This window comes from Chiloscyllium punctatum, chromosome 39 (genome assembly GCF_047496795.1).
Source record: "Chiloscyllium punctatum isolate Juve2018m chromosome 39, sChiPun1.3, whole genome shotgun sequence".
Taxonomy (NCBI): Eukaryota; Metazoa; Chordata; class Chondrichthyes; order Orectolobiformes; family Hemiscylliidae; genus Chiloscyllium; species Chiloscyllium punctatum.
This window is the reverse complement of record NC_092777.1, coordinates 56,986,120-57,004,343: the sequence shown is the minus strand read 5'-3', so window position 1 is coordinate 57,004,343 and position 18,224 is coordinate 56,986,120. Positions and strand designations below refer to the sequence as shown.

General features: G+C 39.1%; 1 protein-coding gene across 4 annotated transcripts in view; it reads right to left on the bottom strand.

Moving 5' to 3' along the window:
- Window positions 1-18,224, bottom strand: part of aspscr1 (ASPSCR1 tether for SLC2A4, UBX domain containing) — a 337,421-nt gene that overhangs the window by 186,806 nt on the left and 132,391 nt on the right. For all 4 annotated transcript variants that reach the window (XM_072558780.1, XM_072558778.1, XM_072558776.1 and 1 more), the window contains 2 exons: window positions 16,553-16,608; window positions 13,697-13,811 (listed from right to left, as the gene is read on the bottom strand). In XM_072558780.1, coding sequence (XP_072414881.1) covers window positions 13,697-13,811; window positions 16,553-16,608 — 171 coding nt within the window. The remainder of the gene's footprint in view (window positions 1-13,696; window positions 13,812-16,552; window positions 16,609-18,224) is intronic.

Below are 18,224 nucleotides of genomic sequence, written 5' to 3'. Positions count from 1 at the left end.
GCTGATCCTTCCAAAACACAATTTAAGATCCCAAGAAAACAAATGCATAAAATAGCTTAAAACTAAGAGAGAATAGGGAAAGTAAAGTGCGGGAAGGTTATTACGGTACCACTCTGATTTTGACTGGATTTATTATTATAATACTGGCTGATTGTCCTATTTCGCAAACTCATGAACAAAGGCCCCAGTGCAGTCTTCATATTAAATGAAGTTACAGTGCAGGAGATAACAAAAAGAGCATAGATGGAAATTCAATCTTCATTTTTAAGTCATATATTGTCACTATTTGTGTATGCAACTGCTACAAGTTCCTATGTCTGCATTTATAGTAAAAACTACATAAATGTGCAAACATTAATTCCAACCTTTTGCCAATGGTGACAACAAATTCCCACATGGTGAAATGCTTTGTTTCTAGAATGGCAAACTTACATTATTAATGTGGAAATAAGAATTTAAAAGTTAACAGCAAGTGTGCACAGGTGAAATATGTTTAATATTAAATAAAATTAAGATTTGTTTTAGAGTCAAAACATGTGATTTGAGTAAGTTTAAGCATTGCATTATTAATCTCATAATCTAGCAATAAAACAAGACCAAAGATCTTGAAATGTTATATCATAACTTGTATCTTAAGGTCAGTTCAGGGAAAGAATCTACCACAACTACCTAATTTGGTCTATACAGAGCTTTGATTGCACAATGTTTTGGCGATTGCTAATACCCTCAGGACAAGAAGTGTTGCCCCAATCAAAATAAAAACCCAAAACGCTTAGAGGGACTACAACGTTACACTGCGCCTTGGGCCCCAATCGGTTCACAGAGTTCTACAGATGTCATTCAGACTGCAGTGATAACAAGTAATTGCCCTTCACTAATTAACACTGTATTCATATTCTGGGCTGCAACATACAATTTCACAATACCGCCCCAAAGATATTTTGCAAGCTTCTTATTTGACATGATTCTTTAAATATTTTGCAATTAAAACCCTGATGTCCCAAGAATCACTATTATAAATTTGCAGGATTATATAAATTCTCACAAATGTTCACTTTGGAAGCTACAAGGAACATAAGTAGTCAAAATGATAGAATTTAACTAATATCAATCCCTCCCACGGTTAGAATGAAATTGACTAATTGTATTAATAGCCTTTGGCTTCACTACATTGTCAGAAAAAATATATAGGGTATGATACAACTTCCAAACTCATTACCAAAGTTTTTTTTTAAAAAGCAGAAGGTGCACAATCTGAATGGATTTTATAGGTTTCTGGCACAAGTACACAGCAATTACAGACTTCAAAGTCAACATCGTTAGATTATCAATAGCAAGTTCTAAGTGTATACAATGCCAATGATAAATGTTTCAACTTTTAAGCAGATATAAGTTGAGCTAAGCGTAATGTAAAGTTCCCTCTATATTGCTACTGTTCCTCAACCACAATTCTAACTTAAGAAAAAAGTCATATAGCGCCATAAGTCATTTCCTGAAATTAAACTGCGAGGGGTATTGAAAATATCAGTAAATAATGGAGAATTCTACACTGTAGTCATCAGTCAAATTCTCGTTTAGGAACCACAACAGAACTTGTTGCTGAAAGTCAGCAGGTCTGGCAGCATCTGTGGGAAGAAAACAAGAGTTAATGTTCAAGTTCGGTAACTCTTCATCAGGAAAAATGCTCTAAACTCACACCTTGTACCCTGGTACAATTTATAATCTGATGAAGAGTCACCAGACTCGAAATGCTAACTCTGCTTTCTTCCTACAGATGCTGCCAGACCTGCTGAATTTCAGCAACAATTTCTGTTTTTGTTTCAGAATCTCCAGCATCCGCAGTTCTTTATTTTATGTCATTTCAGAAACATAAGATATAGCAAACTTTGCTTTATTCAACACTTTATGAACCAGCATTCTCAAAATCAGGAAAAATTAAATACCATGCAGTTTACTGTATTATTCCATCCAAATTTTACAGTTTAATTTATTTACCTCAGTGTAAATATAATTTTTTTCAATCAAATGGCCACATGAAATATCAACAGGTGACTCAACTTCAAGTCAATTTCTCCTGAAATACTGCAATCTACCATGATGTCAGAGTAGTCAGTTGAGGACTCGAGTGAGAAGGTTCTCTGTCAGTAAGTTCTATTTAAAGCAAAGTTGCAATCTTATTTAAGTGATATATAAAGTATAACAGTGATGTGTATAGCCCCTGGACTATGTTACTTAATGTGTGGCTTTACACTGATTATGTGGACTTCTTGATATTTGATCAACCAGCACACTCCTGGTCCCAGAGGTGTCTGTGAATAAAATGTTTATTGTACTTAAATTCAGGATCTAAACTCTAGGGGGCTAAATATTAACCAATCAACACTCACATTATACTAAAAGCTAGTAGAGGAGATGGGGAGAAAATATTAAGCAGTTAAAGGAAATTCAATTCCAACACTTCAATGGATATGAGGGCAGCAGAGTGGCTTGCCTTGAAGAGGACTCTCTCAGTGCAATTAGATGTAAATTAACAGCTCCTTCCATTGATCCATCTGTTCCCACTTCAGTTCCATTCTGACCTGCTAGACAATGTCTTGAAGGTTGCCCGGCTACAGTCTTCCTCTATTGGTTTCCCTCCAGTTCATTTGACAGCTATCAGCTTGGTAGACTGACAAACAGGAGAGAGAAATTTCTCTCATTAACATTGGTAGCACAATTTTTTTTTAAAGAATCCCGCAAGTGTGGAAACAGGCCATTGGGCCCAACAAGTCCACACCGACCCTCTGAAGAGCAACCCACCCAAACCCATTCCCCTACTCTATTATTCTATGTTTAGCCCTGCACCTAATCTACATATCCAGGAACACTACAGGCAATTTAGCATGGCCAATTCAATTAACCTGCACATCTTTGGACTGTGGCAAAAAACCAGAGCACCCAGAGGAAACCCATGCAGACACGGGGAGAATGTGCAAACTCCACAGAGACAGTCACCCGAGGTTGGAATCGAACCTGGGTACCTGGCGCTTTGAGGCAGTAGTGCTAACCATTGAGCCACCGTGTATGGTATCCTTGCCACTGTTTCAAATTTTGGCATCATCTGTACCCTGTTCACCTACGGTATTGAAATCAAGGCTTATGTAATTATGGACCACTGTCCAGGACATTGGTGTGACTAACTCCATTTTCTGTTCGCCAGTGGCAGTCCTGCAGACCCAAGTAAACTACAGATACATACTGGATTTAGTATCATATATGTCAGAAGCAAGTTTCCAGCCTTTTGGAATCCAAACTAAATGACTAATACTACAGTGACCACAGAGAGACATGTCTCTCATTGTCGTGACTATATTTACACCATGATATTTTTTACTGAGTATGTGAATGTTACAAATCACGTTGTTAAATCACTTACACAGATTGTTTGCAGAAATGGTCCTTCAAGCAGATCAAATATGTTACCAAGCTGCACTGAAAATTTTACAACTCTTGATTGGCAGTACACACAGATTTTGTTCAATTCTGTTTTATCTTTCCATTCAAATCCGGACAAGCACAATTCTTTTGAAACTCAAACTCAACAACGACATTGTTTTGTAAAGGTTCAAAATCTTTCATCCAAACTTATGACTAAATGAAACGACAAACTTCAATAGGGAAATCAAGAGTCACCAGGAAAGGGCAGGAAAACGGGACATGAGGAATGTCAGGTCAACCGTGACCCCAATGAATGGTGAATCAAGCTCAAGGGGCCGAATGGCTTTCTCCAGTTCCTATTTCTTATGTCAAAGTTGACAGTTCTTAAAAATGTTTAAATTTTATATTTCAATAATAGAATTCACGTACTCTAATTCACAGGCACGATTCTACATAAAATAAACTAATTCTGAGTAAAATGGTGGCATGGTGGCAATATGACTGGACTAGTAATCTAGAGGCTCAGGCTAATGCTTTGTGAATGTGGGTTCATTGGTGACCATGAAAGTATCTGGTTCACTGATATCCTTTAAGAAAACTGCCATCTTTATCGGGTCTAGTCTACACGTGACTCCAGGGCTACTCTTAACTGTCCTCGGAAATGTCCTAGCAAGCTATTCAGTTCAAGAACAATTTAGGTCTTGCCAGTAACACCATTATGCCATGCAAGACCAACAAAAATTCTGAAAATTTATCATAATGTACTATAAAAACCATGATGAAAATGCTTGAGTTTTACAAATCTAAATACCACTGAATCACAATTTTTGGGCACTGTGAATTTAGAACAGTCTTTTATATGGAACTTTTTCCAACCACCAGATGCCTCAAAGAATTTAACAGACAACAAACTGCATTTGAAACAAAAAAGAAATTGCTGGAGAAACTCAGCAAGTCTGATAGCATCAGAGGAGAAAAAGTAGAGTCAACATTTTGGTCCAGTGTTAAGTGTAATCACTATTGCAATGCTGGAAATTGGCAGCTAACTCACACATTATAAAATCCTACTTACAACAATGTGATAACCTCACTGCCTGTCTCTTTGATGTTGATTAGAGGATAAGTATTGGCCAGGACACTTGTGACAACTCCCCTTCTTTTCTCTGAAATAGTGCCATGGGAGTGGGCCATCCATTTAAGGTCTTAACCAAAAGATCACTCCTGCAATAATACAGCACTACTTTATGACTGTCTTGGACTATTAGCCTTGATTTGTCTGCTTATACCCTCGAATATCTCAACTCAATTTAAGCAACTCCAGAATTTGGGGTTTAAGAGTTATGCATTCAACTGTAATACAACTAAGACCTTTTTCAATTCATCCAAACTCTTTATCAAAACAGATTACAGCAAACCACACATCAAGTACACAACTTTAAATGATTATATTGGATGTCATGACTTGAAGGTGCCAGTGTTGGACTGGAGTGGACAAAGTTAAAAATCACACAACACCAGGTTATAGTCTAACAGGTTTATTTGGAAGCACTAGCTTTTGGAGCACTGCTCCTTCATCAACACCCACTTATCACATTGTTATCTTGGCATTAAACTAATAGTTGTGTTAGTAGGCACAGTTCCCACCTTCCAAACACTGCTGGCTCACTGCTGGAACTCCACTGGACTCTTTTTCAGACACTTATGACTGCTTGCCTTTGAACAATTTCCGGTTTGGGATGGCTGTTCCTAATTATACATAAAATCCACTTGCTGAGCTGCCAGAAGAAGATGCCAATGAATCCCTGGAACTTACAAATCCTCTTGTCTCTGAAAATCAGTTTTGGATTGGCTAGTGAAGGAAATTGCATCATTATTGAAACACTCAATTCTGAACAGTTGAAGCAAAAGTTGTATTTTGAACTGTTCCTAAATTCTAGAATACAGGATGGGTTTAGAGTTCATTTCTCCCAACTGTTTTAGAATATAGCTGCTGTTGCTGTTCAAAACTGGGGTCATTCATATATTTAAATTAAAACAATTATCACTTCCACAAATGAAACACTTGATTGCACCTACAATTCACAGTTTAACCATCATAGTTTTCTCATACCCATGTTTCACTGCGTAAATGGTGCTCTTCTTGAAATTTCTGTCAACATTACTTGTCTCACTTAGCTTCAGCGACTTATGGCTAACATGGTATCCTTGGAAACATTTTAATGTAATTATGCAGTGGGTTGTGGTTGTGATGGCCTGGAATGTGATGGAAGCAGATTTAGAAGTAACTTCTAAAAGATGCTTGGATGAACACTTGATGGAGACAAAGTTGAACAACGGGAAAAAATAAAGGAAGACTGACTATATCATCCTGAAGCTCAGCTGAACGCTGAAAATCAAAAAGATGATGAGTCCATCAACCTTCTTTCTGGAGTAGTGGTGCTGGAAGAGCACAGCAGTTCAGGCAGCATCCAAGTAGCTTCGAAATCGACGTTTCAGCCAAAAGCCCTTCATCAGGAATAAAGGCAGTTAGCTTGAAGCGTGGAGAGATAAACTAGAGGAGGGTGGGGGTGGGGAGAAAGTAGCATAGAGTACAATCGGCGAGTGGGGGAGGGGATGAAGGTGATAGGTCAAGGAGGGGAGGGTGGAGTGGATAGGTGGAAAAGAAGATAGGCAAGTAGGACAAGTCCGGACAAGTCATGGGGACAGTTACTGAGCTGGAAGTTTGGAACTAGGGTGAGGTGGGGGAAGAGGAAATGAGGAAACTGTTGAAGTCCACATTGATGCCCTGGGGTTGAAGTGTTCCAAGGCGGAAGATGAGGCGTTCTTCCTCCAGGCGTCTGGTGGTGAGGGAGCGGCGGTGAAGGAGGCCCAGGACCTCCATGTCCTCGGCAGAGTGGGAGGGGGAGTTGAAATGTTGGGCCACGGGGCGGTGTGGTTGATTGGTGCGGTTGTCCCGGAGATGTTCCCTAAAGCGCTCTGCTAGGAGGCGCCCAGTCTCCCCAATGTAGAGGAGACCGCATCGGGAGCAACGGATACAATAAATGATATTAGTGGATGTGCAAGTAAAACTTTGATGGATGTGGAAGGCTCCTTTAGGGCCTTGGATAGAGGTGAGGAAGGTGGTGTGGGCGCAGGTTTTACAGTTCCTGCAGTGGCAGGGGAAAGTGCCAGGATTGGAGGTTGGGTTGTTTGGGGGCATGGACCTGACCAGGTAGTCGCAGAGAGAACGGTCTTTGCGGAAGGCGGAAAGGGGTGGGGAGGGAAATATATCCCTGGTAGTGGGGTCTGTTTGGAGGTGGCGGAAATGTCGGCGGATGATTTGGTTTATGCAAAGGTTAGCAGGGTGGAAGGTGAGCACCAGGGGCGTACTGTCCTTGTTACAGTTGGAGGGGTGGGGTCTGAGGGCGGAGGTGCGGGATGTAGACGAGATGCGTTGGAGGCCATCTTTAACCACGTGGGAAGGGAAATTGTGGTCTCTAAAGAAGGAGGCCATCTGGTGTGTTCTGTGGTGGAACTGGTCCTCCTGGGAGCAGATCCAGCGGAGGCAGAAGAATTGGGAATACGGGATGGCATTTTTGCAAGAGGTAGTTTTATTCCATCAACTTGTCAAGCTCCACACCGTCCTCAGTCAATAATGGCCAATTTGGTGATTCCTTTCCAACTCATAATTTATTAAGCTTGATACAGTTTGAGATACTAGAGTCTACAGGATGCAATGAATGATTAGGTACTTCAGCACAAACTTGCATTAATTGGCACCCATGTTACAATAATACAAATGGAAAATTCATTGATCTCATCTGTCACACTGGCAATGCCTGCACCAGAGAAAGAAAAAGCAAATTGTCTCTCACAACCTTGCAGAAGTTCAGATCTTTTTGTGAACTATAGGAAGTTACAAAAATTAAAATGTTCTCTTGCCCTCATGCCAGTTGTCAGCCAAGTAAACTTACCGTATATACTCGTATATAGATCGATCTCACATAAGTCAATCCTTTATTTTTGCCCCTAAGATCTGGTATCTTTGATACATCTCGTGTATAAGTCAACCCTAGTTTTTCAGGGGTCTCTTCCTGACTGCATATGCAGCTTTCAAGGGCATGATTTGCATATTTTTGATTCAAATGCAATATCTACGTCATGACATGTTGCAAGCACCAGTATACAATTGCGCAACGTGATTTTCAACCAGTTAAATTGAATGTTGATAACTATATATATGTTTATGTAATATGTACATACATATATCTGACTTGTGCATGCAAATATCTATGGTACCTTATGGCAGCCCTCGACCTTGTCTTCCCACTGATGCCTCTGTTTCTTAGAAGTAGGTGTCGCATACAGTTTGTGCTCTGTACTTATTGTAAAACTCCCCCAAAGTTTTTCTGACAAAATGGCATCATGAAAAAACAAGCACACGGCACAGTTTAAACTAAAAGTTATTGAAGTTGCAGAGAAGAACAACAATAGCGTCGCTGCAAGGGAGTTCTGTGTTTGAAAAATTTGTTCAAGGTCGGAGGAAAAAAGCCACACAGTTAAAGGCTATGCCAAAACAGAAGTACGCCAACCTAGGAAATCGGAACAAGTGGCCACAACTAGAAGAAAAGATTGCTCACTGGGTAATTCAGTGTCGTCAGACGGAAGCACAGTGACTCGACAATGTATAAATACGTGCCAAGAACGAAGCAAAAATAGATGGATTCAGTGATTTCAAAGTCAGTCCTGAATGGTGCAGTAGGTTTATGAAAAGATATGATTTAGTGCTTAGACAGAAAACCAACACTGCCCAAAGTCTACCAGCAGAACTTAATGACAAGTTAATTGGATTCCATCGCTTTGCAACCAAAAGTCGGAAGAAAAACGGGTACAGGCTCTCAAGTATCAGCAATGTTGATGAAACCCCAATGAAGTCTGATATACCAGAGAATAGATCTGTGGACAAGATCGGAGCAAAAACAGTTTTGTTTAAGACTTCTGGCCATGAAAGGAGTCAATTCACTGTTGTATATGGTTGTATGGCAGATGGAACAAAGTTAAAGCCGATGGTGATCTTTAAGCAGATAACTCTGCCCAAACAGAAACTTCCAAAAAACACTGTTGTCCTCATCCATGACAAAGGGTGGCTGAATGAAGGTGGCTGTAAGACTTGGATTAGGGAGGTGGTCTGGAATATGCGACCAGGATGGACTTAGAAAGGGGAAAAAAGCTCACTGGTTTTGGATATGTTCAGATCACAGAGTGAAAAGTATTATCAGTGAACTTCAAGCTAACAATACTGACATTGCAATGAAACTTGGAGGCCTTACGAGCATGTGCAGTCACTGGATGTTAGCATCAATAAACCTTTTAAGGACTTAGTGCGGAAGAAATGGGATGATTGGATGCAAGAAGGAGAAAAAAGCTTCACAAAGGGTAGCACCGTGTATGCTCCATTACTTGCAACTGCATGTGAGTGGATTGTTGAGCCCTGGAAGGGAGATGAAAACTGAAATTATTGTGAAAGCCTTCAAAACATCTGGAATTTCTAGTGCTTTAGATGGTGTGGAGGATGGTATGGAAGTGATGGCAAATCAGTTGATAATCTCCTCGAGAGTGCAGATGAAGATGATCCATATGACGATATGCTTGACCCAGATGACTGGAATAGGTTATTCAGTGGTACAACTGATGACAGTGAACTTGAAGGATTCTAGTGGACTTGTGCATGGACATGTAACTTTTGTTTTAAGCAGCTATCCCATAATATTTGTGATACTCACTGAGAAGAGATTTTTGCTGTGAATATCAGGTTTTTGATGTAAAGTGTATATCGTATATTATTAACAGTTTCATGCAGTTATTTCTTAATAAAATATTATCAGTCTTTATTCTTGTTTTTACTGCTTCTCTGTTTTTATTTCATGAATTGGGCGTTGTATAGATACCCATGGTAGATGGCCTGACCACCTGTTGATATGCCTATTAACTTTTGTACATGTGTTGACCTACATCCACTTTATGTCACTGGTAACTGGAAAACAGTACGACAGTGCCGTTCTACTGTAACAGGCAGAATGGAGACAGTTATTTTGAAGATCAGTGTTCAATACCGTCCACAATTCTTCTTCCTTTTATTGTTTACTATTTTATATAGAGATCTGGCTCGTTTGTCCACTTCTTTGACTCATGCCAAACATGCATTTCATCCCCTCGAAAACAATACCTTGCGTATAAGTCGACCCCCTAATTTCAGCTAAAACAACTGTCTTTAAAACATAACCTATACATGAGTATATACGGTATTTGCTAGAAGGAAATAGGAACGAAACCATGGAAGCATAAAACAAAAATTTGTTCTGGGATGCATCACTGAGGACTGTCACCCTAAGCAGTTGAATTAATCTTACTTTGGATCATATTCAACATCCAGAATCCCTCAACCAGTACTGATGTGGTGGCAACCGCAACTTTCTTTTTGTCTAGTTCTTCTGCAGTCATTTTATGACAAGGTGTGAAAATTAAATCCACATTATTACTCTCCAGAAACTCCACAGCAGCCAAAGTTCCATCATTCTTTACAAAGTTGTCAACACGCCTTTTATCGAGTTCCAACAAAAGGTTGTTCATTTGAAAAGTTATTGTTACTTTTCTCTTCAGAGGTTCTGTCTGATCTGAATATTTCCATCATTTTTTTTGCATTTGCATTTCAGATTTCCAGCATCTGCTTTTGCACTTCAAAAATCCATCTCTCAGCAATTAGTAGTTCATTGTTACAAATGAATGGGCAGAAACTACACAAATGCACACAAATTTCAATTGATTCATAGATACCTAATGGGTAAATCCACATCAGTCTTGAATTAGAAGCATGTGCAAAGGAATGGAAACCAATTTTAAAGCTCAAGTCACTCAGTTTATTAATTTATTAGAAATTCAGAAACTTTCTTTTTCATCATTAGGTGTAAAAACTATTTTATATCTACATTTTTAAAACTGCTCCAGAAGATAATAGTTTTCTGGAATACTTTGGCTTATGCTTCCTGTCGTCAAATACTTACATAAGTTCATCCTAGTTCAGTGGCAACTTTCTGGGATCTATGTACATGGACACAGAGATTTCTGTGCTCATCTACACTATCAAGAATCTTAGCATTCACCCAGTACTCTTTATTCCTGTTGCTCCTTCCAAAGTGAATCACCTCACATTTTTCCACATTAAACTCCATTTACCACCTCTCAGCCCAGCTCTGCAGCTTATCTATGTCCCTACAACATCCTTCAGCACAATCCACAACTCCACCAACCTTAGTGCCATCCACAAATTTACTTACTGGCCCATGCCCTCATCTAGGAGAAAGTGAGGACTGCAGATGCTGGAGATCAGAGCTGAAAATGTGTTGTTGGAAAAGCGCAGCAGGTCAAGGAACAGGAAATCGACATTTCGGGCATCAGCCCTTCTTCAGGAACAACGGCTGATGCCCGAAACATCTGTTCTCCTGTTCCTTGGATGCTGCCTGACATGCTGCGCTTTTCCAACAACACATTTTCAGCTCATACTCTCATCTAGGTCATTTATAAAAATGATAAACAGCAGTGTCCCCAAAACAGATCCTTATGGTATACCACTAGTAACTGAATGAACATTTCCCATCAACCATCACCCTCTGTCTTTTTTCAGCTAGCCAATTTCTGACCCAAACCGCTAAATCACCCTCAATCCCATACCTCTGTTTTCTCCAACTGTCTAGCATGGGGAACCTTATTAAATGCCTTATTGAAATCCATATACACCCCATCAACTGCTTTACCCTCATCCACCTGTTTGGTCACCTTCTCAAAGAACTCAATAAGGTTTGCGAGGCACAACCTACCCTTCACAAACTGTGCTGCCTATCTTAATCAACTTATTCCTCTCTAGATGATTAAAAATCGTACCTCTTATAACTTTTTCCAACACTTTATCCACAACTGAAGAAAGGCTCACTGATCTATAATTACCAGGGTCATCTCTACTCAACTTCTTGAACAATGGGATAACATTTTCTAAACTCCAATCTTCTGGCACTATTCCTGTAGACAATGATGACATAAAGATCAAAGCCAAAGGCTCTGCAATCTCCTCCCTGGCTTCCCAGAAAATCCTAGGATAAATCCCATCCAACCAGGGGGAATTGCCTAAATTCACACTTTCCCGAATTGCTAACACCTCCTCCTTGTGAACCTCGATCCCATCTAGTCTAGTAGCCTGTATCTCAGTGCTCTCCTTGACAACACTGTCTTTTTCCAGTGTGAATACTGACGAGAAATATTCATATAGATGTTTGAGTAAAAACAGAACAGGTGGTAAAAGAGGGGGAGGTGTGACATTATTGAGTACTCATCTACTGAGGTAGGATGGGCTGAGGTTAGGAACAGGAAAGGAGAGGTCACCCTATAGGGAGTTTTCTATAGGCCTCCAAATAGTTCCAGAGATGTAGAGGAAAGAACAGCAAAGATAATTCTGAATAGGAGTGAGAGTAACAGAGTAGTTGTTTTGGGGGACTTTAACTTTCCAAATATTGGCTGGGAATACTATAGTTCACAATAGCATACCCTTCACAAACTGTGCTGCCTATCTTAATCAACTTATTCCTCTCTAGATGATTAAAAATCGTACCTCTTATAACTTTTTCCAACACTTTATCCTTTAGCGCTTCCCCTATCTCCTCTAACTCCACACACAACTTCACACTACTATCCTTGAATCACCCTAATCTTTCTTAGTCATTCTTTTATTCCTGATACCTATAGAAAGCTTTAAGGTTTTCCTTGATCCTAGCTGCCAACGACTTCTCATGTCCATTCTGGCTCTTCTTAGCTCTCTCTTTAGGTCTTATCTGGCTAACTTGTAACTCTCAAGCACCCTAACTAAGCCTTCATGTCTCATCCTAACATAAGCCTTCTTCTTCCTTTTGACAAGAGATCCAATTTCTTTAGTAAATCATGGCTCTCTTGCTCAACCACTTCCTCCCTGCCTGACAGATACATACTTATCGAGGACACATAGTGGCTGTTCCTTGAATAAGCTCCACATTTCAAGTGTGCCCATCCCCTGCAGTTTCCTTCCCATCGTATGCATCTAAATCTTGCCTAATGGCATCATAATTGTCTTTCCCAGAGCAATAACTCTTGCCCTGCAGTATATATCTATCCCTTTCCATCACTAAAGTAAACATAACTGAATTGTGGTCACTATCACCAAAGTGCTCACATACCACCGAATCTAACACCTGGCCAGGTTCATTACCCAGTACCAAATCTAATGTGATCTCACGCCTTGTTGGCCTGTCTACATACTGTGTCAGGAAACCACCCTGCACACACTGGACAAAAACTGACCCGTCTAAAGTACTCGAACTATAGTATTCCCAGCCAATATTTGGAAAGTTAAAGTCCCCCAAAACAACTACTCTGTTACTCTCACTCCTATTCAGAATTATCTTTGCTATCCTTTCCTCTACATCTCTGGAACTATTTGGAGGCCTATAGAAAACTCCCTATAGGGTGACCTCTCCTTTCCTGTTCCTAACCTCAGCCCATCCTACCTCAGTAGATGAGTACTCAAACATCTTTTCTGCCACCGTAATACTTTCCTTGACTAATAATGTCACACCTCCCCCTCTTTTACCACCTGTTCTGTTTTTACTCAAACATCTATATCCCGAAGCCTGCAACAACCATTCCTGTCCCTGCTCTATCCATATCTCCAAAATGGCCATAATATCAAAGTCCCAGGTACCAACCCATGCTGCAAGTCCACACACTTTATTCCAGAGGTTCCTGGCATTGAAGTGGACACACTTCAAACCACCTTCCTGCTTACCGGTGAACTCTTGCAATCTTCAAACCATATTTATGACCTCATTACTCTAAATCTCCTGGACACTGGAACTACAATTTAGAGTCCCACCCCCATGCTGAATTAGTTTAAAACCTCCTGAATAGCATTAGCAAATATTCACCCCCAAGATATTGGTATGCCTCAGGTTCAGATGAACAAAAACAAAATGAAGAGTTTTTTCAAATTGTTCAGTCAATCTAAAACGTTAAACCTTTAAAAATTAGTAATAACTATTCAACGTGCAACATATAAAATACTTCACCGAAAAGACAAAGTTCAATGGTTGAAAAGCAAATATTTCAAAATCTTAATTAAAAAGGAACCTATTGCAATTTGTAGGTGGTACACTCTTGATAGCCTGGCCATGAATGTTATTCAATTAATAAATAACATTATCAAATGGACCTGCAAATTTACCTTGCTCTCTGCTCCAGCATGCTGACGTGCAGCTGCAACCAACTCCAACTTGGCATTGTTAGGGACATTGGCAAACCGCCACTGCTGTGACAAATCCAAAACTGTTCTCTGGAACCTAGAATAAACCAACATATCATCAACATTCTACTTTTATCACATATCAGTGTGGTTAACATTCAGCCCTTCCAACCACGAAGAATTAAAGAGAACATTTTTAAGATTTCCATTTCACTTTACTGTCTTACTTGTGTGATTTAATTTATTTATTGCCACATATACCTAAGTACAGTGAAAAGCTTTGTTTACGAGCAGTACAGGCAGACCTTAGTAAACAAGAACAAACAGATCATAAGGTGAAAGAAAAACTTAGAGGCATACAGGTTACATTGCACAAAGCATGCACTAGGCAAGATCAACATTAGCAAGATCAGCATTATTTGAAGTTAGAGAATCCCTTCAACAATTTAGTAACGGCCAGGAAGAAGCTGTTCCTGAATCTGCTGGTGTGAGAGTTCAAGCTTTTTTATCTTCTGCATGATGGAAGAGGTTGTAGGAGAGCAATACTTTCAAATATTTATCTTAAGAATCTACATGTGACCTTATTTACTAGAATGTTAAGGTTACATTTGGAAGAATAATTTGTAGCAAGTAATAAAGGATGACACATATTGACCTGACCTTTAAAGCTACCATTTTAATCTATCTGAAGGGCAATGTTACTACAATCAGAATGCTGGAAGGAGTGTATTGTCATCATTCCTTTATGTAACTCGAGAACTGTTTTGAGCAATATATGAAGAGCTCCGAGGTAGATAAAAGCATATGTATGTTGATGTATGTGGTTTCAGGTGAAATGGTGAGTATACTTATTGTGATGTGAAAGATAACACAATTGCTTGAGACAAGCTGAATGGACCAAACGGACGAGTTCGATGTAGCACTGCTCATTTATGCAGAGACAGTTCATGAAACAGGGAATGTTCTGCTGAGATTAAGCATGGCTCCTTGTAGTCTGCTAGGATTGAAGTCACATAGATTTTTAACAGGGCATCAATCAGATTGTTGCCACAGCAAAATAATTTGGACCAAGTTTTGCACTGCTCTAAAACAAAACACTACATCAAAAAGAAAGCTCATCATCCAATTAATACTGCTGGACCAACCACAAACAGAAAGTACTCCTTCTGGTACAAAAATGCCACAATAAGCATAAAAGGTAAATGAGGATTGTCTGTTTTTCAATGAATCTTTCTTTGCTGTCCCGAAATCTTTTTCCATGTCTACTACAGATGAACAAATTGAAGAAATCCGTTTGCTGTCTGTGTGTCAGCACCAGTTAAATTTACATAGTATCCTTTTACATAGTTTAATCCACATCAAAAAAGATGATGTGCAGTGAAGAATTCCACCAGTAAACCACATCAATTTGCAAGAAGGACTTCATCAATCTGCTTACAATTCTAGTAAAGCCAGAAACAAAAATGCTACTATCTAAATTTTTTCTCAGAGCAAAATAAAAAGTTGAGCAACAGAAAATAGTTGAAAGCAGACCTTACACAATAACACTACAAAATCTGGTCTAACCCCAATTCAGCCAGCTAAATCCTGGTCTCTAATGGGCATTACAACTTACATCTACATAACACATCAGGCAGCACGGTGGCACAATGGTTAGCACTGCTGCCTCACAGTGCCAGAGACCCAGGTTCAATTCCCGCCTCAGGCAACTGTCTGTGTGGAGTTTGCACATTCCCAGTGTCTCCGGGTGCTCCAGTTTCCTCCAGTCCAAAAATGTGCAGGTTAGGTGAATCGGCCATGCTAAATTGCCCGTAGTGTTAGGTGAAGGGGTAAATGTAGGGGAATGGGTCTGGGTGGGTCAGTGTGGATTTGTTGGCCCGAAGTGCCTGTTTCCACACTAAGTAATCTAATCTAATATAGCAGAATATCCCAAGGTATCTTACAAAGGCAAATAATAAAGATACCCAAAGACACTGGGAGGGTCATTCACTTTAGCTAATTACTCTGGTGGCTGAATGCATGATTGTGAAGCATCAAAGCAAGAGGGATACAGAAATAATGCTAGCAGAAATTAGAGCACATGGAAAGCTATGGAAAATCTGTCAGCAACTGCGCAAATTTTGAATTCAAAGCAACAGAATCAGCTTCAAACTATCAACCTGAAAATTGTTACATGGAAGATCAACTTAAACTCTTAAGTCTATTTGGTGTGATTAAGCACAAGCATGAAACAGATTTGATTCATTCAATCTATGTTACCACGGAAGTTGCCAGATTGATCTGGTGCCACACATTGACAAGTACATCACAGTCTGCAAAGTTCCATCACCTACAGCAAGTGAGCTAAATTGCTCAAGCATGTATTGATTTGCAGTAACTAAGCTTTATGGTCTTAGAAAGGAACAAGCCAAATTCAACTCTGCAGCACATACCCCATTATAAAGCAGCATGTCTGACTGACTCTAAGTATTGTTACACCAAAGGATAGAGACCTAGCTGCAATTATTTCACAAATATGAAGCATTATGACAAAATTACTCAACAAATTTTTAAAAGAGTGATAAACAGGATAACAATTCACCTTAGATGCCAGGGTATTAACAATCCACTGTTTCGATCTTTTCTCCCCCCACAGATTTAACTATGACTATCACAAAATTGAGGTTAATCTGAAATCTTAGGGATGTTATACATGAAAGGTAACTATTTCAGCAAAAAAAAATAAAATAAACTTATAATCGCAGAGAAGTAGGTTGGCAGCATCTCTTCCAGCACATTTATATTCGGAGATAAAAAATCAGCCAATATTAGAAGTTCAATAGCTTTAAAGATTCTTACTTCAGACCATATTCCTCGGGATCCAATTTCTGTTTTCTACACACCTCTTCTAAAACCTAATGAACAGAAAAATATAATGACAAATAACAATCATTTTGCATCAGAAAAACAAATCATATTTGGCTGTAGCATAAAGTTGGGAATTATAATAGTTATCTTCAGCGGCAAAATCAGATGAAAATCAAAACAAAAAAATGTTCCCTTTCCTTATTTTACTTGACTAGTTATATGTTGACAGGGGTTCAAACCAAAGTTCAGTGCAGGAGTATCTATCCAACATTGCCTAACTCTAACCAAACCACAACTCTTCAGTTATCTACAAATAAATTCCAAAAGTTCCTATAAACTCAAATGTATATCTAGCTGGGTTTACAGATAATAGGCGCTGCTTCCACATCATTTTGAAAATTAAACATTCAATATCTTTTGCTATACTTGCCAAATAGTAGCATATTATTTTCATCATCATACATTCTTAAACGGTTTTCTGCAAAAACAATTTTCCTTTGGGAGATTGAAGGGTGATCTTATACAGGTTTATAAAATCATGAGTGGCATGGATAGAATAAATAGACAAGGTTTTGTCCTTGCGATGGGGGAGTTCAGAACTAAAGGACATAGGCTTAGGGTTGAGAGGGGAAAGATATTAGAGGGACCTAAGAGGCAACTTTTTCAGGCAGAGGTTGATGTATGTATAGATTGAGCTACCAGAGGAAGTGGTGGAGACTGGTATAGTTACAACATTTGAAAGGCATTTAGATGGGTATATGAATAGGATAGGTTTAGGGCAATGAATTCTTCCAAGGGGCCACATGAGAAACCCGAGTTGTGTTGGAGGGCCGAACCAGCAATAAGTTGAACATAATTCTGCTCAGTATTAGTTTTCTCCCATTGTAAAAAGTGCTAAATTATATAGTTTTGTACTGAAACTATAATCAAAAGAATAAGGATATTATTTTACAATAAAGATATGAAATTGTGGAGTAGGTCAAATACAGAAGAAATAAAACAATAATTTCAGTATTTCATTTTATTTTTAACATGTTAAACTCACAAATCAATAATGAAAAGTTGTTTCATTATTGTTCAGTATTACAAACAACTCTATACAAAAAGCAATAAGTGCTTTTGACGTTTTTCAGTTCATTTAACTTGTTTAGTGAGAAAAGTCCAGTCTGTTTTGGGCTTGAACAAGTGCACTGAAATCTGCTTGAATGTCTGAGGTGATTATGTGAAGGACAGCTGAAAGGTGATCATCAGTGATAGAGGATCTGGATTTGGATTTGTTGAACTTCATCACTGAGGATGTCTGTTCGCATATATAGATCGATCCAAAGAAGACTAGAATCTTCTGAGCATGCCTCCTCATGTGTAGAAAGTTCTACTCTTTGAGAGAAGAGTAAAAATCAAGCAGTGAGACTGACCTAAAGTACTCTGCCAGAAGTGTGTCAGACTGCAGGTCAATGAGTTCAAGCTGCACATCACTAGGTGCATTCTCACATTGCATGTAAATGGGGAAAGAATCACGTGCATTTCATTCTCAACCATTTTAAAGTCTTGAAATCACCTTGAAAATTCACCATGCAGTACTTCTAACATAGATGAGTACCTGTGGAGGTGATCAGTTGAATTTGTGGCTTCAGTCAGTGTTGGCAAGTGGGTGAGAATGTTG